The sequence below is a fragment of the Clupea harengus genome, chromosome 9, assembly GCF_900700415.2.
Source record: "Clupea harengus chromosome 9, Ch_v2.0.2, whole genome shotgun sequence".
NCBI lineage: Eukaryota > Metazoa > Chordata > Actinopteri > Clupeiformes > Clupeidae > Clupea > Clupea harengus.
Genome location: NC_045160.1, coordinates 25,855,961 through 25,880,778, shown reverse-complemented (window position 1 = coordinate 25,880,778; position 24,818 = coordinate 25,855,961). Strand labels below are relative to the sequence as shown.

Here is a 24,818-nt window from a genome sequence, read left to right as displayed (position 1 = left end):
ACACACACAGTAGGGGTAACTGTGGTATGGGGCAGATAGTGCTAAGGGGCGTGAGGTACCGTGTGACTGTGTGTGTGTGTGTGTGACTGTGTGTAAATGTGTGGATGTTTGGAGAAGCCCACCTCGTGTCACCCTGGGATTGAGGGGATCAGAGCGTCCTCAGGAGGGTGCTTCCTTACAACACTGTAGGATACATATACCATGCACACACACACACACACACACACACACACACACAGTTGGTTGCAGCCTTACAACACAGTAGGATACATATACCATGCAGACATACACACAGTAGGTTGTAGCCTTACAACACAGTGGGATAAATAAACACACACACACACACACACACACACACCAGAGAGGCAGAGAGAGAGAGAGAGAGAGAAGAGAGAGAGAGAGAGAGAAAGAAAGACAGAGATGTAATCTTATAAGTAAATTGAATTCCTCTGTTAGTATGTCACAAATACTTGCAGTGCCTCATGTTTAGAGTGCCCTGTCATAGCGTGATCCCACAGGGGGGACCTGATCTCTATCTAAGGTATTCCCCCGACTCATGATGACTATGCCAGCGCACCACCAACTCACTCACACACCATGACTTGGCAAAACAGTAGCCATCAGGTACAAGAACACTCACACACCATGACTCAGCAGAATGTCAGTTATTAGGTATGGTAGCAGCTTGCCTACCCGTCTGTGTTGTGTGTGTGTGTGTGTGTGTGTGTGTGTGTGTGTGCATGGTATATTATCCTACTGTGTTGTAAGGCAGCACTCTCCTACCCTGTCTCCCTGGAACTGTATTCTGCATGATGAAATTTGATCTGCTGAGGTGCTGTTATTTGTTTCCGCCTACTGCTCGGTTCGAAAATACACTGTTATGTGATGGATTGTGTAGATACAATGTTAAAGAGTATTTTATTACCCTTGCATCAATAGTTGAGCAAACTTGCTTAGTTCCCTGGGAAGAACTCTTTGCTCTCTGTCTGAACTCTAACTCTATTTTTAGTGTAACTAAGAGTAAAGTGTTGGAAAGGATCTGAGTTGCTCTACACACATCCAAAGATGGAGGAGCAGGACCCACACCCGAAGCTTCACTGAGCCAGAATGACTCAGCATTTTTACCAACTCCAGTCAAGCCCGGCGCACATGTGTGTCCACTTAAATGTCTATGCCTGCACACACAAACACACACACACAGACACAAACACACATATGCACACACACACGCCGCACACACATTCCCACGCACACACACATGCACACACACTCACACACAGACACAAAACGCAGCAGATGTCTTGAGGTTACATGTAGATCATTTCATGCCATGAAGTAGATTCTACAACGACAAAACACTGTTGATTTTATATATATTTATGGAACATATGAACTCCATATGCATCTCACACACACACACACAAGCACACACTCACACACTCACACTCACACACACACACAAGCGTACACACTCACACTCACACTCACACACACACACACACACACACACACAGACACACACACAAGCGCACACACTCACACTCACACACACACACACACACACACACACAAGCGCACACACTCACACTCACACTCACACACACACACACACACACACACACACACACACACACACACACACACACACACACACAACCCATTACTACCCACGTCTGCATTGGACATTACATTCACATTGGACCTGTTGTGTCTCCTCGAACACATCCTAGCTTTCCCTGGGTACCTCATACAAAGGTGCACTTTGTTCTGCATGTTCCACCCACAAGGCCTTTACGCTCCTGTGAAGACACACAGCCCTGTTGTTTACACCCACAGGGCCTTTACGCTCCTGTAAAGACATGCAGCGCTGTTGTCAACCAGCCTCACTCAGTGCCCCTGCCCTATGTTGCCAGGTCTGGAGATGAAACTTGCACAGATCTGGTTTCGATCAACTGCCAGCTCCCTTATTCCTCCTGTGCTCTTGGCACCGGCCGGACTCCTACCTGGCATTCCCATGGCACGGAGGGAAACGGAGCTCTTTGTGTTGCCTGTTTTCAGAGGAGGTAATGGGCGTCACGTGACCGCTGTGGCCAGATCACATTTCCCTTTGTTTTCCTGTTTGCCGTTCCCTGCCAAGCCGAGCCTTGTCTGCCATGTCACTTCATAGAGATACTCCGGGTAGACAGAGAACTGCCATGCTGTACCCATCTACGAACCCCCTTTCTGGAGCTGATTTGACGACAAATTCTCCTCTCAGATTCAGAGAAACTGATTCTGTTCAAGTGTGATTGATACGGTCAGAAGTAAGTTCATGCCAAACGAGTGACAGATTTAAACTTTTTTTTATTTTATAAGATTTATTATTTGGGCTTTTGTGCCTTTAATCGATAGTGCAGTGAAGAGTGTGACAGGAATGAGAGGGAGAAGAGGTGGGGAGTGGACAGGAGAAATTACATCAGGACGGATTCGAACCTGCGTCCTCCATGAGCGTCAAGGCCCGAATGTGGTCGGGGCTACTGCTTGCGCCACAGTGCCCCCCCAGATTTGATCTTTTGTTTAGAAATGTTGCTGATTTGCAGTGAACATGTACTTTTTATAATATAAAAGAATACCTTTATTGTCATTCTACAGTACAACTAAATGTCTTCAATCTTCATCTGAGCTACCGGATTATGAGACTGGTTGAGGTTGAGATAGCAGTGCCTAGCAAGACAACAAGATATTGACCTTTTGGGTGACTGATGCATCATGGGTAAAAAAACACATGGATGAGGGGTCAGAGGTCGGTGGTGAAGGGGTCACAGAGAGGATGGATGTTGACACGGAGGCGTCAAAGGGTGACTCTCATGTCGATGCCAGGACATGAGCAGTCGGAGATGCTTTCTGGTGCGTGAGCTGGAACACCCCAGTGCATTACCGTCTATGTGTAAGTGTGTGTGTGTGTGTGTGTGTGTGTGTGTGTGTGACCAGGAAGGGGCCTCCTGGCTTTGAAAAAATCTCACACCTTCCTCAACGCGGCTCGGATCCCCTGAGTGTGCCCCTCACCGTGAATCCCTGAAACATCATTCACACGCTCTGAAGAAACACGGATGAACCCTAAATAAGCACAACTGTAAGAGGCAAAAAAAGAGCCCTGCACCTCAATCCCCCCAACACACACACACACACACACCCACACACTAACACACACACACACACACACACACACACACACACACCACACACACACACACACACACACACACACACACACACCCACACACACACACAAATCACCAGGCATCCCTGTCTGCCCAAGTATTCCAAGCTACTCTTTCCCACGACACACACTTTGATGGAGCCTCGTTCCAAGAAACTGGCTGGATTGTTTTCCCAGCGAGGCCAGGCAGGGATGGCCCGATCCTGATCTAACCCCCAACAGGGTCCCCCCTCTGGGCCAGAGGATATACCTTTACAGCCAGTCTGAGGCCTCGCCCGCCTCACTGCCTCGCCGCCTCGCAGCCTCCCCACCCCACTCCCCGCCTCTCTCCCAGCACAATGAGATCCAGTTGGTTTTGTTTGCTTCTCTATGGAGGAGTCAGTCACACTGCAAGAATCAGGGGGATAAGGTGTCTGTCTTAGAGTGAAACAACTCTTCCCTCATCTCTCTCTCCCTCTCCACCTCTCTCTCTCCCCCGCTCTCTCTCTCTCTCCCTCTTTCTCTGTCTCTCTCTCCCTCTCTCTCTCTCTCCCCTCATGGGGGATAAGGTGTCTGTCTTAGAGTGAAACAACTCTTCCCTCATCCCTCTCTTTCTCTCTCCCTCTCTTTCTCTCTCTCTCTCTCTCCCTCTCTCTCTCTCTCTCTCCCTCTCTCTCTGTCTCTCTCTCTGTCTCTCTCTCCCCTCATGGGGGATAAGGTGTCTGTCTTAGAGTGAAACAACTCTTCCCTCTTTCCTCCTTTTTTCCCTCGCCCATTCTTTGTCTCCCTAGCCGTTCCTCCCTCTCCACTGCGAAGATCATGTACATCAAATGTCCATTGTGCATTAAATGTACACGTATTCATTTGGCAGACGCTTTTATCCAAAGCGACATTCAATTGAAGTCACCTCTGTCTGGACTGCAGTTAACTGCCATTGCCCCACACTTCCTTCCTCTCCAATACTATCACTAAACAACAGCAAATCTGGCAGACTGGCCAAACATCTCACCTGTCATTTCACCATATCAGATCTCCCTGTTGACCAAACAAATACCTGCCAATGCCTAGGGGGGCTTTCTGGTAAGAATGCACTTCCCACTCTTATTTGATGTCTATGCTAACGTCATTTTTACACACACTTCCAGTAATCTTTGGGCACGCCAGTTATCATCAGGTTTACTGCCCATCTAGCAAACACTTTTGTGTTGACATACAACAGTGTGTTGTAGCTCCCTCTCAGATCTGTCGGAGTTCATTACCCCCTACCCATGTCAGTCTCTCACAGTTCAGCTGGATTCGACCTGAATGTCATCCAGGAGAGCGCTGGAGACGGGCCTGTGTGGGAGAGCAGTAGGGCAAATCCAGTAGAATCGGTTAAACCACCGCGGTGAACCTGAAAATGAAGGCCAGCTGTGCTATCCCGTAGTTTTCCCTTTTCAAGGTCACTTTGCCTGTCTTTTATTTTGTGACAGAAAATGTACCTTTCCTTCTTCACACAGCTCGACTGATACATAAATCTTTACAGAGAAAATGAATAATGCATTCGTTCATTTCACATTTTACACACACAAACACGGACACACACACACACACACACACACACACAAACACGGACACACACACACAAACACGGAAACACACAACTCTGTATTTCATGCTTGTTTATTGCCTTAGCAGCTGGTAGACGACAGCGAACGCCAGGTACTAGAACCATAAAACACCAGGTTGTGGTACAGGCTGCAGAAATACCATAAAGTTTCTCCAGTAACCTAGGCTAAATATGACATCAAAGGAATGGAGGAAGTCGGAGCAGGGACTGTGCATCATGTGAGAGACAACTGCTCCAAATTCAGCAGTTAAGGATAAGGGCTGTTCTTTGTGTACACTCAAGCAAGAACCCTGTGGCCTCTCTCTCTCTTTCTCACTCACACACACTCTCACACACACACACACACACACACACAAACACACACTCACACACACACAGAGAGAGAGATTGTGGTGGGCAAAGGCGCAGGGTATTACTGATGAAAGGCTGGTTGAAACAGGGAGACTTTAGGAGACAAGGATATTACCATGAGTATGGATGAAGACTCCTTGACAATCAATTAATGAAGTACCGGAACAGGCCATTCGACAGTTGGAACACTCTGCAAATCAATAGAACAAACTTGTGCCAAACTCTTTATTCATTTGAATATGTATAGACGACACCTATTTACTTGTAGTGTTTTGCCCACAACTGTTGGCTACACAATGACTATTCTGAAGATCACACTTACCTATGCAGGAGAACCAGAGTCACACTAAACTGCATTCCTATGACCTCAGCATGTGAATTTAAAACCTCTGGGTTATTGCAGTTAGGACTCCTGCAGGTAGGGACTAACTTCCTGCTGCCATGGTGACATGTCCTGTGCCATCTGCTCACTCTCTCTCTCCCTCCCTCCCTGACAATCCCATGCATTAACTACAGCCTACTGTAGTCATAGGCTACAAAAAAGACAGACCAGTGGATCCCAAGCAGTTGTGTATCCTCTGAACAGACAGTTATACTGTGTCTCGGCACTGGAAACCCGTCACATTAGCTTTAGACCTAAAATAAATATTGCTGTGAGATAGCTCTCACAACACACATTTTTAACGCATATTTTATGCGCAAAACGTTTTCAGTTCGAACTTTTTAGTAAATATATTTATAATGCGCGTCAGAAACGTGACTTGACCAATGCCGAAGCATTTTCCTCCCCCCCATCGGAAACCATAGACGTGGAAACAGCAGCGCCACGCCTGCCATGACGTTCAACCTGAAAGCTGAATGACATCGGCTCAGAGGCGCGGGGCTTAGCAGAGTATGGAGTAACGAGCAGGAAGGAACGTGGACGTGTGGTAGTAGCTACTAAAGGCACAGGCAACCTAACTTGGACCAAATTTCAGCAGTTGCGTCTCTGACATATAACTTGACATTTAAAACTATTCTCAGACGTCGTACGCAAGTGTTTGAAATACACAATGGCCGAGAAGATAACGATAGAGGATGGGAAGGCTTCAAATGGCGATGCGCATCTCCAGGAGTCGTTCGCCAACGGACAGTCCGGCGGCCAGCCGAGCAAAGCGCCAGAGCCAATGGCGCAAAAGTTTAAAAGAATTGCTTTAGCCAACTTGTTGGTTATTCTAACCGTAGCTGGGGTTATCATTGGAGTGTTAATTGGGCTTGGTGTGCGTTCGGCGGGACTCAGCAAAGTGCAGATAATCTATTTCGGCTTCCCCGGCGAGCTTCTGATCCGTCTCCTGAAGATGATCATCATTCCTCTGGTCGTATGCAGTCTCGTTTCAGGGGCCGCCAGCATTGACCCCAAAGCCCTGGGGAAACTGGGCGGCTGGGCGATGCTGTTCTTCCTGGTGACCACCTTGATCGCATCAACCATCGGCGTAATCATGGCATTTATCATCCAACCTGGAGTAGTAACCGGGGCCAAACCCTCCCTCGCTGGTTCCGACGGTGGGGTGATCCAGGCAAAGGAGGTGATTGACTCCTTTTTAGACTTGATCAGGTAAGTCTAAGTTGTCCATCACAGGGTCAATCTGTGTTAGAACAATGAAAAAAGCTATTACACCAACTGGCTGATGTAATGACAGGCTACGATTGGTAGTGTTGCCATGTGGAGAAATAAGCCCTTCCTACTCCACCCCCTCTTACAGTGATCTTTCCCCCCCTCTACTACCCACACGTGGGAAAATACTTAAATAAAATTCTCAACTGTTCTTTCATGTAATGTTGATCAGTGAAGTGCTATTTGGTTAAGGAAGTATGATGATTAATGTCAAACTGCATTTTTTTTATAAGTAGCTAATTGGCTGATGGCCACATCTTGTTTGGCTAACTCAAGAACGGTTTGAAGATAGGCGGCTTCCAGTGCCGAGTTAACGTTACAAAGTTTAGTCGTATGTCAGTAATAGCCCCGTAAGTTAACATTTGCAGCCTACACGGAATAATGTTTACAGACCCCACAAAATGTGATCCGAGTTTACTGCCACGCAAGTCAGTGTGAACAGGTAACTTATCCTAGCTAGTTCGCTAACGTTAGTCAGTTAATACCCTAGGTGCCAGATGGCAGTGAAATCTGTTTGCATTTCATTGTCCCACTTCTGAAGTCCACACCGTTTTGAGCCGAATTGTTTTGGACGGGCTTATCAATCAATTACTCGAAGGTTTTGTCTTTGACAGTAGCCTAGTTAGTGACAGCGTTATTCATCGCTATAATGTAACACGAGCAGGTGTGCAAACTAATCCACTTTCATAACAATAGGATGACATAGCCATACAGGTAGATCGTGATTTAACGGGAACTAGTTTGCTCTTTGTTTCCAAGTATCGCTAGCCTAACGTTGTATGTAAAAATGCCAGACGACACTCAGATAGAGGTTATGTAAAAAAAAAAAAAAAATCTTAAAACTCTTTAAAAACGGAATTTAACTTCCTCGTACCCCCAGCTAAATAATTAAATGGTAACAAGAAAGATCTGTTTTAACCAGTTTATTAGTGTCTCTACCGACTGCTTGCAAAATATGTTGTGTTTCCTGCTGGAGACATGCGTATACTGTGTAACAGCCGTGTAGGGTGGAGCTGCCTCAATACGTTGGCACACAATCGCCCATTTAGGACTGCCTCCTCCAGCTCCAAAAACGGTCATATCCAGGATATTCCCCATGTGTTTACTCTCAAAACGAGATGAGGAAAGTTAAGAGGGAACATTCTGTCCCCAGCCTTTTATTACCGAGCCTAAAACGTTGATGTTTTTAGCTTGCCCCTGAAGTAGGCTAGTGTGTTTTTCTTGCCTCCAAGTAATGTTAATGTTTTTAATATCTTGCCTATATTAGAAAGATTCAGAAGATAGGCTTTGTTAATCAGTACAGTTATGGGTATTTGTCCACTGTAATCTTGGATTTAATTTGAGTAGCGTTTTAATAAATGCTATTTTCCTGTCCACTTCCTGTTTGGAATGGCTCCATAGGTAGGCTATTAGCTTCTAAAGCCTCTTCTGTGATCATTTGTTGCAGTATAAACATTGCAAGGCCGAATCAGGCAGTACACAGAACCTGCAATTCATAGACATTCACAACTGAAGTGCTTTTCCCGGTGACTTGCCGTGCCTGTGTTATCATCGTTATCGTTATTGTCACCTTCACTTGGCACTCTGTGTTACCTCTATGGGGAGCACCCATATCAAATGCATTTGAACACAAGAAAGTTCAAGGGCTGTTTAACAGAGACCCCCCCCCCACACACACACACACACAACCACACACACACACAACCACACACACACACAGCTAATGGCTCCACATGTGATCTGGCCTCTGGACCTCAATCCCACCAGTAGACTATTTGTCTGGACTTTTTGCTTTTCTTGTATAGTAGACAAAAACCCCTTCTCTCCAACCCTCTCTTTGTCACACTTGCATTATACAACAAAGCCTCCCAGAGAAAGCCCGTCTTTATTACACTACTAAGCTCTATGCGATCTACAGCTCAGCGAAGTTCTTGAATTTGTAAGCCCTCTTTCATGACTTCTAACAGTCCTTATTAGAGTGTATTCAAGTTCACCTCTGCCCCCTCCCTCTCTCTCTCTCTCTTCCTCTCTCTTTTTCTTATTCCCACTCAAGCGTTCTTGCTTTACCCGAAGCTGGCATGCAGTGACAAGTGGTGCATTTTCTCCCAGGAGTACTTTCTCTTCTCTTTTTTAGTTGCGGTGACTTAAATGACTTCTTGTTGTCCCTTGCAAGAAGTCATTGTTGCTTTGGAATGGCCTAGGATCACGTAAGGTCATGCTGGTGTGGGCTGTTTATTATGAGTTATTTCTGAAGGCTGGCTCTTTTAGCACAGTCAAATCTGGAAGAACTGGTCTTTAAGTCTTTTAGTATCTTACCACAAATTTCCATACATTTCCATTCCTTTTTGTTCTGTTCCCTCTAGTATCTGTCCACATGCCGTGTCCTGTCCTGATTTCCCTTCTTCCTCTTCACACTTCATGGCTTTTCATGTCTCTGTGTCTCCGTCCATCTCTCACTAACTTTCTTGCCCCTCTTCCTTTCTTCTGTCGCGTGCGTGTGTGTTTGTGTGTGGGCCTCACAGCAGGGGCTAAATTAGGAGGGTTGTGTCAGTTTCATGAAGACACACACACATGCACACACACACACACATGCACGTGCCAGCACGACACATTTGGTCCTCTCAGTGAAGGGCCCTCTTTTGGGCTGCTGCCAAACCATTATGGAGATTTCAGTAGATGGTAGACTCATAACACACAGAGACACACAGACACACAGACACACAGACACACAGACACACAGACACACAGACACACAGACACACAGACACACAGACACACACACACACAGTAGCCTCTGGCTTAAAAAAAGCATATTTACTTAAGTGCACATAATCACTATCACAGAAATGTTTGAAAGACCTTTAATTATTATTGCCTCATCTCTCTCATACTCTCTCTCTCTCTCTCTCTCTCTCTCTCTGCATGCAAGAAAAGCCTGCTGAAAATGTCATCTGAAAGGTTGAACTTCTGCTGAGTAAGAGTGTCCCATAGAGAGAGAGAGAAAAAAAGCCCCGTACACACAGGAAGAGACTAGCAGCGATGTAGCGCCTAGAGTCCATAACATCTAGGCCAAATGACAGTTGGCGTCGCAAAGTGGGAGGGTTCCGAGATAAACTAATCTCAAATTTTTAAGCAACGTTAGTTAGACGATTACCAATGGGATACCATTGACTGACAGAGGACACCAGGGCTGAGTTCCCCAAATGCAAGGAAATAATGTCCACGATAATAGTACATCCATTATTCTTGTAATTGTTCTATCAAAAATAAATTAAACGGCGGTGAAATATTTCCAACCTTTCAGTTTATATTTCCAGCAGACAAGGCACCATTAAGTCACCACATTTTTGAACCATGGTGGGAGAAAGTAGTCCCTGGCTAAAAAGCTGGGTTTGCATGTATTGCAGATCACAGCATGTATTGCAGATCACAGCATGTATTGCAGATCACTGCATGTATTGCAGATCACTGCATGTATTGCAGATATGTTGTGTGGATGACATACTGCATCTAATACACAGGAGTGTATTAATGACCTGTTTATCTAAGGGTTAATGGCTGGTTGAGGTTAGGGAGATTTAGGAATGGATGTTAGGCGACTCTTTTCTCACTCTCTCTCTCAATCTCCACCCTCTCTTGCGCTATGCAGAAAGTTGTAGATCCGGTTCTATACACACACACTCCTAAACACATGTGTACACACACACTCACACTCAGACTCACGTGCACCACCCTGTGCTTGTGTGTACCCAGCATCGACACGTCATGTAAACAACACACTCTTGGCACACCAAACACCCCCCCCCCCCTACCCCGACCCATCCCGCCCCCAACCTCACTCACACACATCCACCCACTTCCTCATGCATGGTCACAAATAGAAAGACTCCATGCCAGCCATGCCAGTTCATAGTGTCCAGTTCACCAGGGTTCCTTTCAGAGGTGGCCTCTCTATCAAGTCTGTCAAGGAACGGTTCTCCATACCGCACATCTATTCTCAGCTGTTTTAGTGCTTATTAGGTAGACACCCAATGTAATATTCCGAATCTGTCAGGGCCTCCTGGGAGCTCTGAAGCCTTCTGCCGTCTGTGGTGTTCAGTCACGCTGCCAGAGGAGGTGGTTGGGATGGAAAAGACGATAAAGTGACATCACCGTTTGGCGGTTATATGATTTAGCTCTTAGGGAAACACGTGTTTGGGTTCTATTAAGGATGTACACATCATTGGAATTCCGTGGAACAACAGGAATGTCAGGAGCGTAACGTCTTGGCTCAGTGCTGTTCTCTCATCTGTCTTGTGAAAGCCTTATGAACGCCTTATGAACGCCTTATGCAAGCATTCGTGTTCGAGGTATGAGATGGGTGGAGTAGGGGGGTGTGTGAGGGGGGTGTGTGTGTGCGTCACGGTTGTAAATACTGACGTGTCTGGTATTCTTGGCATGGATGGTCACTTGATGTTCCTTCCAGCATACTGCATGCTGCTGCCACAGCCTAATCTGGGCCTTCTGTGGAGCTGGTGTTGGGTCTGCCACAGCCTAATCTGGGACTTCTGTGGAGTGGAGCTGGTGTTGGGTCTGCCACAGCCTAATCTGGGCCTTCTGTGGAGCTGGTGTTGGGTCGGCCACAGCCTAATCTGGGACTTCTGTGCAGCTGGTGTTGGGTCTGCCACAGCCTAATCTGGGAGTTCTGTGGAGCTGGTGTTGGGTCGGCCACAGCCTAATCTGGGACTTCTGTGGAGTGGAGCTGGTGTTGGGTCGGCCACAGCCTAATCTGGGACTTCTGTGGAGTGGAGCTGGTGTTGGGTCTGCCACAGCCTAATCTGGGACTTCTGTGTAGCTGGTGTTGGGTCGGCCACAGCCTAATCTGGGACTTCTGTGGAGCTGGTGTTGGGTCTGCTTGTCTCGGCACGTTCCTATAAAAACAGAACCAGTGGGGTGCTCACCTCTTCACCCCACCCCTAGCCCCAACGCTGTTACTCTCGTTACTCCAGTGTAATCAGCTCTTCAGTCACTCCACCCGTCTAATGAGACACCTGTGAGATGTTCAAATGGCCCAATTTATTTCATTGTGGGAGGGCAGGTGTGTGTGTGTGTGTGTGTGTGTGTGTGTGTGTGTGAAAAACATTAGATCAGTAGTGCCATGCAACACACAGACTCGTTCACATGCACAAATACTCTCAAACACACACCCTCACTCAAACATACCCACATACGAACACTCTCACCCATAGAAACAAACACAGACTCACACTAGGGCTGAACGATTTGGGAAAATAATCTAATTGCGATTTTTTCTCCAAATATTGCGATTGCGATTTAAAAAAAAAAAATCCCAACAAATCGTAATGTATGATTTAAATATGACCAACACAATATTAGATAAATTTAGTGTAAAATATTATTTCCCACATTTTACATTTTTATTTAACTGCTCATTACAGAATCAAGAACAACAAATCGGTGGCTTTGCTACTGTGCATTTAAGTAATTTAAACAAAGTCATTGTAAGAATAAACACAAGGCATGCACTTTTTAAACACTGTGTGCAAAATGTACCATCTTAATAATTATTTTTTTTATTATTATTTTTTTTTTTTAGACCACGTTTTTAATCGCGAACGTTGCGGTTAGAAAATCGTGTTCTATCATATCGCGATTAAATTGCAAATGCAATTAATCGTTCAGCCCTAACTCTCACACACACACACACACACACGCTCACATGCACACATGCACGAATACTCTCAAACACACACACACACCCTCACTCAAAAATACCAACATACATATACCCTCACCCAGAGAAACAAACACAGTCACACACACACTCATTAGCAGCCTTGTACTGAATGCTCTGTTTTGAAATAGACTGCTCCCACAAGGCCTGCAGGGTGGAGACGCAGCTACTGGGGCTTTGGGGCAAAGGCCCTTATGATACTGGGGCTTTGGGGAAAGGCCCTTATGATTATCACAAGTTTCACAGAGAGTGTGCTGCTCTTCTCACCAGCCACACCACTGTAAGGATCACGCACTGGCACTGACTCATGGTGCGTAGACTTCCGTAGGACTTCCTGTTTACACCTCTTTGCTTCGCGAGGTTTGTCCCTCACCGGACTCTGTAACGAGATCCAGAAGCAGGTTGTAAACAAATGGCTGCCCTTGGGATTTTTGCCTCCATTCCTGCAAGAATGCACGCAAGCATCTCTTTTGCATGTGCTGTGTGTGTCTGTGTGTCTCTCTCTCATTCTCTCTCTTGCTCCCTCTTTCACACGCACACACACACAGATTGCAGGGATTATGTTGCACTCAGGTAACTAAATACTTCCGCTGTGTCCTCCCTACATCCCACTGTAAAGGATGGATGTGGGTCAGAGAAAGTATAATATTTTCCACAGAGCTGAACAGAGCTGCTTTTAATCCAGCATTACTCGTTTTTTTTCTCCAGTGTGTGTGTATGTGAGTGTGTGTGTGTGTGTGTATGAGAGATAGGGAGCGAGCAAGTTCGTGGGCCAGGGAACAGTCATACTCACAAGATCAGGCTTCCCCTATATAAAGTGCCACACACTCGTGTGTGTGTGTGTGTGTGTGTGTGTGTGTGTGTGTGTGTGTGTGTGTGTGTGTGTGTGCACACGTACATGGGGTGGATTTGACAGGACAGGAGAAGATGCCAGCGCTACAGTTAGCCTGCTAGCAGACCTAATTATGGCAGTATTGGGGTTAGGAAGCTGCGCTAGGCCGCAGAAAGACACCCAGGTAATTCCCCTGTTAGCGCGCACCCACTCGTCCAACACGTCATGCCCCACCAAGCCCTACAGATGTGGTGGAACTCTGTGGTTAGCAAGCTTAGGTCCCGTAAGCCGTCACATACCGTCATATACTAGATCTACTTTTTATGAAGCACGCTGGCATGTGCCTGGGTCTAGATGGACTGGGATTCAATGCGCTGAGTGCTTTTATCCCGGTCAGCTTAACACCATACTGACGGCATTAGACTGGACTTAGCCTGGCAGCCGCTCTCAGTGAGCCCGTTGGTGCTGGCCTGGCCTGGCGTGGTGCCAGAGGGATACCTGTGGGGTGATGCCAGCCAAGCAGGAATGCCCCACGGGTCGAGGGTGGCACCGGACCAGACCTGGCCCCTATTAGGCACGGGGTCAGTGAATGGTCTAGTCCGGCCCCTATTAGGCACGGGGTCAGTGAATGGTCTAGCCCGGCCACTATTAAGCATGGGGTCAGTGAATGGTCTAGTCCGGCCACTATTAGGCATGGGGTCAGTGAATGGTCTAGTCCGGCCACTATTAGGCATGGGGTCAGTGAATGGTCTAGTCCGGTCCAGTGCAGAGGTGGCTGATGTCTTCTGGGTCCTTGTTGTGTTATGAATGTTAGGAAAGAAATTCGTTTTGTAAATTAAATCTTTTGGAGTTTGGCCTGCCTGTCTCTAGCCAAAAACAGATTCACCCAGAATCCTTGCAGAATGAGGATGCAGAAGAAAGATAGCAAAGGTCAGTGTGTGTGAGTTTTGGCAGTCCTTTTTGATTTATAACCTGGTGTTGATGGTCTGAACTGAGACCAGTCCTTTTTGATTTATACCCTGGTGTGATGGTCTGAACTGAGACCCTGGGCTTCTTTAACTGTTGTGCTGCCTTGGCAACGCCTTCTGCTGGAGGCCTATCACTTTTGAAAGTATGTCCGCTGAACCATTGCATTGGGGAATAAGGGAATCGTTGCATTGGGGAATAAGGGAACCGTTGTGTTTATGAATGAGGGAACCGTTGCATTTGGGAATGAGGGAATTGTTGAGTTTGGGAATGAGGGAACCGTTGCATTGGGGAATGAGGGAACCGTTGCATTGGGGAATAAGGGAACCATTGCGTTTGAGACCGTGGGACCTATTGCATTGGGGAATGAGAGAAACACTGCGTTAGGGAGCGAGAGGAATATGGTTTGTGGACCTGAGTCAGAATTCCACCTTCTTATCCTTCTTTTCCATTCCAGAAACATCTTCCCAAGCAATCTGGTGTCTGCAGCATTCCAGTCGGTGAGTTTTGTTTTCGTTCAGCTTCTCTTCACACTTGAATGTGTTCAATTTTGGTGTGTCCACAATTGCACGCTTCTCTTCCAATTGATGTCATGAAACCTGGATGTGGTGCGGGAGAAGAGAAAACAACATGTCCTCTTTTACCCCTGCGTGCACATTTCAGGACATTTCGGGACATTTCAATCTTGAGTGATTTGATTTCAGACAAAAACATGCCCTTAGCACGGCGCAAAAGAGGCCATTTTAATGAGTGTTTATAGACTCGGTGTGCAGAGATGATGAGACTGACTGCTGCTCTTTCCATTGTCTGGTTGCAGTATGCCACCCACTACAAGCTCAAGGAGGTGATCATTAACGGGACCTCCAACTTCACCCTGGAGAAGGTAGGTGTTGTCCTGTCCACTGTTTCAGTCATGTCTTTAAAAACCATACCCTCATTTTATTTAGACACCAAGATCATGTGTTGAGAAATAAAAATGCATGAATTACAATGAGAATAAAGTTCGAAAGTTCACGTTCAAAGTTCTTTATTTGTCATTGTCACAAAAACAACGAGACAGTAAAATAAAGTAAATCAAATAAAGTACTTTGAACTTAAAAAAAAAAAATAGATCGGCACGGTAGATATCAGTTTATATATGTAATGTCTTTACCCTATAGGAGATGACATTGTGTGTGTGTGTGTGTGTGTGTGTGTGTGTGTGTGTGTGTGTGTCCTCTTCAGCTCCCCTATGGTAAAGAGGTGGACGGCATGAACATCCTGGGCCTGGTGGTGTTTGCCATCGTGTTCGGCGTGGCCCTGAGGAAGTTGGGGGAGGAGGGGGAGATCCTGATCCGCTTCTTCAACTCCTTCAACGAGGCCACCATGGTGCTCGTCTCCTGGATCATGTGGTACGCACTCACCCCCCCATCCACTCTGGTGACCCATGAAAACAAATAGGAACCCGATATCTGTATATATATAATATAATTTAAATGTATAAAATAATTTAAATGATCTGTCTACCTGTAGCGGGGGTGTTAAAACTGTGCTTCTGAAACACAGCACAATAGGCAATTGGCAGATTGTGTTATGTTCAGCTAAAACGATTTGTCACTGTTTAAACCAGCATACTCCATATCAGATCCCCCTGCTTTCACGTCCAAGCATGTTGGGTTGGACATACCTCACAATCAAGTCAAACTCAAGCAACCTTTACTGGCATGACTCTCCAAGAGTCACGTACGCAAAAACATAAAAAGGCACAAAAACAGTGACCCTAAAGGTGCTGTCTGTGATCACTTTTTGTGAAATTCAGTGTCTGTAAAGGTGGAGTGGGGATTTAGTGGCATCTAGTGGTAAGGTTGCAGAATTGCAACAGAATTGCAACCAGCTGAATACCTACGGTGGCCGTCAAAATGCCATAAAAAGGCTAGACTGAAAGATACATTTAGACTACCATTAGTCTCTCCATCAACACCAATTGATATTTATATGTTACATTAACTTAGTTGAGGCAAACAGACCCTGTATGTCTTCATTTAAGCACTCAAGCTTTTGAGCCAGTTGATAATCTAACCATTAATGTGAACTGAGGGACTTGCTACTGAACTATTTGTTGACACTAACTACAGAATAGCCATGCCTACCTGGGTCCTTGTCAATTCAATCCAGCATTCAAACACTTAAACCCTCATTATCTTGCTTGGCTGTCCTGTTTTCACTACATTGACTCACTGGCGCCTCTTGAGGTCCAAAGTGGTATTATGAGAGAGGACGGGCTGGGGCTAGCTGGTTAGCATGGTAACTTTAGTGGCTATCTGACCAAGCTATTTCTTTACATTCTGTTGCTATTTCTAGTTAAATTTGAGTTTAAAGTTTTACACAAAAAATCTTACATATAGCACTTTTACCCCCACCAACCTCTCTTTGTCATTCTCTCTCTCTCTCTCTCTCCCCCCTCCTTTCCTCCCCTCTCTCTCTGTGCAGGTATGCTCCTCTGGGTATCATGTTCCTTGTGGCGGAGAAGATGGTCCAGATGGACGACATCGGGGCGCTCTTCGCCAGCCTGGGCAAGTACATCGCCAGCTGCATCATCGGCCACTTCATCCACGGCTTCCTGGTGCTGCCCCTCATCTACTTCGTCATCACGCGCAAGAACCCCTACACCTTCCTCCTCGGGCTCATCACCGCCCTCGCCACCGCCTTCGGAACCTCCTCCAGGTAAGGAGGGAACAAACTCCTACGGCACGTCCAGGTGCTTCTGAGACACGCTGTTTAAATCGTCTAATAGAGCATTTACCGTCACCTCCAGAGAAGGGAAGCCCTCTAATTGTATATGGTCTTTAGATGTATTTTCCACATACTATATAGCGACTGTCAGGCTAGTTAGCACAGCCCTTTTCTGTGCTGGAACGAATGTGCTCCTTCAATGTTCCATGGACACAATGCCAACGCGTTTGTGTTTTTCATGTACAAAAGGCATTACGGTGTTGGGATTGTTTTAATGAATTCAAACTCAGGCGAGCAGCTTCTTCCAAGGCTTCTGTAGTATTAGCATATATATCTGCTCAAGGTATTTCAGTTATATATTATATTTAATATTATATATTTACAGTTATTATAGTTACGTTGTGTAGGATAACAAACCCTCGCTGTAAAGATCCTGGAGGGAGTGACTAATGTCCGTGTGTGTGTGTGTGTGTGTGTGTGTGTGTGTGTGTGTGTGTGTGTGTGTGTGTGTGTGTGTGTGTGTGTGTGTGTGGTGTGTCTTCGCCAGTTCGGCCACACTCCCTCTGATGATGCGTTGCGTGGAGGAGCGAGGCGTGTCCAAGCACATCAGCCGCTTCATCCTGCCCATTGGCGCCACGGTCAACATGGACGGCGCCGCCTGCTTCCAGTGTGTGGCCGCGGTCTTCATCGCCCAGCTCAACAACGTCTCGCTCAACTTCATCCAGGTCATCACCATCCTGTGAGTAGCCTACTACACGCTTGGGATGTCAACACACACACACACACACATATGTATACACCTATGTGTGTGTATGTATGTATATATTTCTTCACACACACACACACATATGTATATATCTGTGTGTGTATGTATGTACTTTTTTTTTTTATTTCTGCTCGCACACGCACACACACACACACACACACACGTATATATTTATTTTATTTATTTTTCCTATTATAATGTGACATGGAGGGAGATTATCCTCTGTGGAAGGCCCTTCCAGATAGAAGAGTGTTTGTGTCATCGTGCCGTTGCTTAAGTGTTGCTTAAGTGTTGCTTAAGTGCCAGTCTGTTCACTTTGTGACTGCTGTGCGGGACTACTCTTCCAAACACACACTTTAGTTTTCCTAACTGACACAAGTGTTATGCAAACCCCCCTTGGCAACACAGCCTTGCTCAAAGTCTAAATGGTTAGGAAAGGTCAGAGTATTATTTGACTGATTTGCTTGTCTTCAATTATTTGCTAATTAGCCTTATGCCCCGCCCCCCCTTTTCAGAGTGACAGCCACAGCGTCCAGTGTTGGAGCAGCAGGCATCCCAGCAGGCGGAGTCTTGACCCTGGCCATCATCCTGGAGGCCGTGGGCCTGCCCACCCATGACATCTCCCTCATTCTGGCTGTCGATTGGCTAGTGTAAGTGACCAGGAAGCCTGATGGAAGAGGTCATGGGGTGAAATTCAAGATGGCCATTATACATCCATTCAACTGAGTTTTTAAACTGACATTTTCAACTGTCCTTTCTTTCCCTTTCTTTCTCTTCTGTCTCTACCTTGGTTTTTATATCCTTTCTTTCATACTCTCATTCTCTACCTCTCCTCTCCTCTCTATCTTTTCTTCCTTCCTTTCTCTCTCTTCTCCTCTTTCCTCTCCCTCCCGTAGTGACCGTACCTGCACGGTTCTGAACGTGGAGGGCGACGCCTTTGGCGCGGCGCTGCTGCAGCACTTCGTGGACCGCACCGAGGCCAGGGAGGGCCCGGCGTCCGAGCTGACGGAGGTGCGTCTGGACGACGGCAACGGCCCCGCCAAGCCCGAGAACTCGCCCCTCATCGAGAAGCGCGGCCTCGGGCCCGCGGAGGCCTGCTCGGACCCCTCTGCCCCACGCCCCTGTGAAAAAGAGTCAGTCATGTAGAGGAGTCATGTAGTCATGTATCGCCCCCTGCTGGATGGCAGTGGTCACACACCCGCTTCTCATCCAGACACTTGAAAAGCCAGCCTGAACCTCCGTTCTTTAGCTATGTCCCAGACTAAGGTGGTATACAGGGGTTGTCTATTCATCTTTTTTCCCCCTCAACTGAAATCATGGACTACTCCTTATTTGATACGCACCCACACACACACACACACACACATACATACACACACACAGATACATACATACATACATACATACATACACACATAGATACATACATACATACATACATACATACATACATACATACATACATACATACATACATATAGGGATAAGTGATAAGTGGACACAGCAGATGAAACAGAAAAGCAGAAAACCCAATATCACTCTTAATGTGATATATTTATTAAGCAGCCTGGAAATGTGTCATGTTTGTAATATACTTTCTTTTTTTTTTGTTATTTTTTTTGTTTTACATTTTTGTATATCTTGGCTATCAAAATCCATGCAAAGCTCATGAAACGCTCCCAGCCTTCAAAAGGTGAAAGTGCTGTTACACCAGTCCTTACTTTTCTTTTCTTTTTTTTTTACTGTTATTATATTGAAGTATTCTCCGTTCCCATCATGTCCTACAGTTGAAGCCATACTCCTGTGCACACTCACTACCAGACCCCACCAAAGACTCCTCTCCCAAAGACTCCTCTCCCAAAGACTCCTCTCCCAAAGACTCCTCTCCCAAAGACTCCTCTCCCAACGAGTCCTCTCCCAACGAGTCCTCTCCCAGACTCCTCTCGCAAAGAGTCCTCTCGCAAAGAGTCCTCTCCCAAAGACTCCTCTCCCAAAGACTCCTCCATCTCAGACTCCTCTCCCAAAGACTCCTCCGTCAGACTCCTCCATCTCAGACTCCTCTCCGTCAGACTCCTGTCTCAGACTCCTCTCCAAAGGCCCTGCTGTGCTGCTCAATAGGAGAGTAGTTCTCCCTGGGCTCCTGTAAGCCCACACCAACACTAGACGCCTTTAGACCTCATGTGGAGACCTGACCTGACCTGACCTGACCTGTCCTGTCCTGCACAGAAAAGCCTAACTCAGTCATGGAGTAGAAGTGAGAAAATGTTGTGGGGTCGTTGAAGGTGTGTGTGTGTGTGTGTGTGTGTGTGTGTGCTTGTGTGATTGATCCGTACCTCACCAGAAAATTGGAAAAGTTCCGTTCAGCCTTCGAAGAAGCACAATCCTGTCTGAAGTTCTTGCACAGTTTTTAAAATAATGTAATTCCTCTGGGCCAATGGGCACACTGAATATTTGAGTAGTGCCTTGTGATTGGTCCACTTCCTCCAATAGTAAGCACAACCACAATGCAACTTCCTGAAGGATTGTCACAGAGCCTCCTTGGTCTATTGGGTGTCACTCCATGCACAGACAAAATAAAGATATCATAGAATAAACAAATATATATATACATGTAAATGTGATCAAGATTATACATTATGTGTTATGGTGATATGATTGCCAGTTGTGTTGTGGACTGCAGAAGTGTATGGTCAACAGCTGGGTTCGGTGTAAATTGTGGAATGTCGGTGTTGTGATTTTTTGAGGGGGAAAAAAATCCCTTTTCTCTTTTCAGACTTTTTCCTTGTTTGCATACTTCAATCTGTTGACTTCATGGCCCTGGGCATTTCATTGAACCTTTTTATCGTCAGCAGTTTGTAGTATGAGAACAGTGGGGAGAGATTTGTGTTGTTTAGTCATCCCGGTCCTATTTTAGAGGAATGAGTTGCATCTTTCTCTCATCCCTTGAAAATGAATTGCATCAGCCTCGTGTAAGCAGGCTCGTAATTTACTACTTTTACGGTCTGTCACGCATTAATTTAAAACATTTTGTCTTCGTATGTAAATTCTAACCAATTTTAATGTTTTCAGTCTGTCAGGGGTCTGAAAACCTATGTCAGAAACCTATGCAATTTTTAAAAAAAATATATTTATCAGTTTCAGCTTTTTATACTTCTGCGTTGTTTTACTTTTTTTTTGTCCAAAAGTCAACTAACATAGATGATTGTAGAGGTATCTCCTCAGAGAAGCTTACCAAAGCTGGTTCTGTCCAGTCAGTGTCTGTTCAAATAGCCCCATCAGTCAGACTGGTCCAGTCAGTGTCTGTAATAATAGCCCCATCAGTCAGACTGGTCCAGTCAGTGTCTGTAATAATAGCCCCATCGGTCAGACTGGTCCTGTTCAGTCCAGTCAGTGTCTGTAATAATAGCCCCATCGGTCAGACTGGTCCTGTTCAGTCCAGTCAGTGTCTGTAATAATAGCCCCATCAGTCAGACTGGTCCAGTCAGTGTCTGTAATAATAGCCCCATCGGTCAGACTGGTCCTGTTCAGTCCAGTCAGTGTCTGTAATAATAGCCCCATCGGTCAGACTGGTCCTGTTCTGTCCAGTCAGTGTCTGTTCAAATAGCCCCATCAGTCTGACTGGTCCAGTCAGTGTCTGTAATAATAGCCCCATCAGTCAGACTGGTCCAGTCAGTGTCTGTAATAATAGCCCCATCGGTCAGACTGGTCCTGTTCAGTCCAGTCAGTGTCTGTAATAATAGCCCCATCGGTCAGACTGGTCCTGTTCAGTCCAGTCAGTGTCTGTAATAATAGCCCCATCGGTCAGACTGAAGAGCTGCCGACGAAAGGCGTCTGCTTTCCTGTGAGGTGGAGAGGAGAGGACCCTAGGGGCTGTAAGCTTGATCAGAACCTTTGAATGGGAGGATGGAGTGACATTTTAGGTGTTCTAAGCCGTCTGGGCAAGGCGCAAGGTTAAATCGTAGATTAGGCAAGTGTGTCTTTCTGTCAACACGATGGTCACGATTGGTCACATCTGGATGGCCCCCAGCTGCAAACCAGAGAGAGAACCAAACCATTGAATTGCTGAGGTCAGGAATGTTCTGCCGGTGACCCTGTGGAACTCTGTGGGCCGGATCAAGAATGTTCTACCGGTGACCCTGTGGAATTCTGTGGGATGTCACCATTAATCAGTCCTTGGCTGACTGTTGTGTTCTCGGTTCTCTGTCCTGTTAGTGCCCTTCGGTTGCCCCAAGCAACCAGAGAGAGGTCAATGTTTTTTTTTTTTCTCTCTCTCGTCTTCCATTCCATCTGAAGTTCCTCACCCGAGGTTCCATCAGAGAGTTACCTGCCCAGAAAACGGCTCCGGTTCCACACGCATCTGTGCCAGGGCTCTCTGGGCAGTGTGTTGATGTGCATGGTATGGTCAGTGTGTTGGTAATGTGTGTGGTATGGTCAGTGTGTTGGTGAGGTGTGTGTGGTAAGGTCAGTGTGTTGATGATGTGTGTGGTATGGTCAGTGTGTTGGTAATGTGTGTGGGATGGTCAGTGTGTTGATGATGTGTGTGGTAAGGTCAGTGTGTTGGTGAGGTGCGTGTGGTAAGGTCAGTGTGTTGATGATGTGTGTGTGGTGATTCCTGTCGTGTCATGATATGTCAATCATTGCCGGAGCCAAAGAAGTCTGTTGGCGCTTTAGAACTCTCTGAATGTATTACTCTTCCTCGTGGGCTGTGGAGTAATAAAGAACCCTTTTTTTGAAGAACTTCCTCCTCTTGTTTTCATTCTTTCTTCATTATTCAGCTGACTAACCAGTATCTAGCTTGTTTATGAACTACATACACACCAATGCAGATCAGCTCTTGAAATGCAGAATAGTTCATTTTAATTTGCGTAAAAATAAAAGCCCTTTGTTACAAGGCTATTGTACTAAGTGCTGAATAATAATACATTTAAATAAATTATTATTGTTTGATTATTAATAATAAAAAGTGATCCGCAGACCCACGAATCAATCAATCAATCAATCAATGGGATCCTGCTCCTGCAGTGTTTATAGGCAGTGTAAAGCCAAACCGATCACCTATCCACGGCTTCTACCCATGTGATATTTACGCGTGGACTTCCTCTTCAGCATGTCCTAACTGCATCTCTCCTGTAGTCACTGGGCCCCTTCAACCTTCAACTCTCCTGTGGTCCCTTCAACTCTCCTGTGGCCCCTTCATCTCTCCTGTGGTCCCTTCAACTCTCCTGTAGTCACTGGGCCCCTTCATCTCTCCTGTAGTCACTGGGCCCCTTCAACTCTCCTGTGGTCACTGGGCCCCTTCATCTCTCCTGTGGTCACTGGGCCCCTTCAACCTTCATCTCTCCTGTGGTCCCTTCATCTCTCCTGTGGTCACTGGGCCCCTTCATCTCTCCTGTGGTCCCTTCAACTCTCCTGTGGTCACTGGGCCCCTTAGTCACTGGGTCCCTTCAACTCTCCTGTGGTCCCTTCAACTCTCCTGTGGTCACTGGGCCCCTTCAACTCTCCTGTGGTCACTGGGCCCCTTCAACTCTCCTGTGGTCACTGGGCCCCTTCAACTCTCCTGTGGTCACTGGGTCCCTTCAACTCTCCTGTGGTCACTGGGCCCCTTCAACTCTCCTGTGGTCCCTTCAACTCTCCTGTAGTCCCTTCATCTCTCCTGTGGTCCCTTCATCTCTCCTGTGGTCACTGGGCCCCTTCAACTCTCCTGTAGTCCCTTCATCTCTCCTGTGGTCACTGGGTCCCTTCAACTCTCCTGTGGTCCCTTCATCTCTCCTGTGGTCACTGGACCCTTTCAACTCTCCTGTAGTCCCTTCATCTCTCCTGTAGTCCCTTCATCTCTCCTGTGGTCCCTTCAACTCTCCTGTGGTCACTGGGTCCCTTCAACTCTCCTGTGGTCACTGGGCCCCTTAGTCACTGGGTCCCTTCATCTCTCCTGTAGTCCCTTCATCTCTCCTGTGGTCACTGGGCCCCTTCATCTCTCCTGTGGTCACTGGGCCCCTTCAACTCTCCTGTGGTCACTGGGTCCCTTCCAAACGGTAACATGCTGTCTCAGTGGGGTGTCTAACACGACAGTGAGGCATCAAGGCAGCAACCTTCTGGTTCGATCGGACCCACTGGGTCTGCCGTATTAAGCCTTATGATACACCTGTCTATTACAGCAACAAGGCAGCAAACTTCTGTTTCGAACGGACTCATTATATAGTCTAGTGCTGGCTTTCTCAGCTCAGTTTTCAGTTGGATTTCTACTGAGAAGGCAGTGAACTGGCCTGAACCTGGCCTGCATGTCAGTTAGAGTTACTCCAAGGATAGTGACAATGCATGCAAAGCAAAATCTAATTATATTAACCACATTTACCAGAGCATGTGGCCTAGATTTGATTCCAAATCCTAAATTATTCACATAATTACATAATAAGCTTGGGGGGGAATTTAATGGCTAGTTGGAAGCATTTGGACAGAAGGCAACCCAAAGCCTGAGGGAAGAGGTTTTTTGGAAGCCTTCACTTTGACGCTGTACAAACAATCTGCTTGACAACTTCTCCCCCTAGTGGTGAAACATTGCAGTTGCGGTCAACTCATACCTATTGGGATTTTACAGTCTATGAATACTTACTCCTTAACATTTGATAGCATACTGCCTATACAAATGCCTGTGTACACATACACATATCTGTTTTGGCTCTTGCTTATATCTTTGATGACAAAAAAACAGAAAACCATCATTTCACAGTAGCATAGATTCATAAGAGAATTTTATTTTATTTTTGGGGGTAAAGGCAGAGTCAGTCCTGTAAAGGGTGGAGTGTGTGTGCGTATGTGAGTGAGTGTGCGTGTCGATTGTGAGTGAGTGTGCGTGTGTGTGTGTGAGCAGGTGAATACACTATGTAACAGATGCGGCAGTTCTCTCATATCATACGCCACAAATGCTTCTCAGAACACCACTCCCTTTGCTGGGTGCTGAATCTTAACATGGCTCGATGTCGTACTGGGACAAGTTCCCACAGAAATGCACATTTATC

The 24,818-nt window shown here is 46.3% G+C and overlaps 1 protein-coding gene across 1 annotated transcript; it reads left to right on the top strand.

Annotated features, from left to right (window-relative positions):
- Nucleotides 1-5,923: 5,923 nt before the first annotated feature.
- On the top strand, nt 5,924-19,186 carry slc1a5 (solute carrier family 1 member 5). Its single transcript, XM_031573963.2, has 8 exons — nt 5,924-6,732; nt 14,782-14,824; nt 15,142-15,207; nt 15,549-15,715; nt 16,794-17,027; nt 17,584-17,775; nt 18,318-18,452; nt 18,699-19,186. Exons 1-8 carry the CDS (start codon nt 6,191-6,193, stop codon nt 18,946-18,948), a joined length of 1,629 nt encoding a protein of 542 aa, XP_031429823.1. The 5' UTR covers nt 5,924-6,190; the 3' UTR covers nt 18,949-19,186.
- The last annotated feature ends 5,632 nt before the right edge of the window (nt 19,187-24,818 follow it).

Coding starts and splice junctions, on each gene's coding strand:
- slc1a5 (XM_031573963.2), top strand. CDS start 6,191: ATGGCCGAGAAGATAACGATAGAGGATGGGAAGGCTTCAAATGGCGAT. Junction 17,028..17,583: donor GCCTTCGGAACCTCCTCCAG/GTAAGGAGGGAA, acceptor TGTCTTCGCCAG/TTCGGCCACACTCCCTCTGA. Junction 17,776..18,317: donor ATCCAGGTCATCACCATCCT/GTGAGTAGCCTA, acceptor CCCCCTTTTCAG/AGTGACAGCCACAGCGTCCA.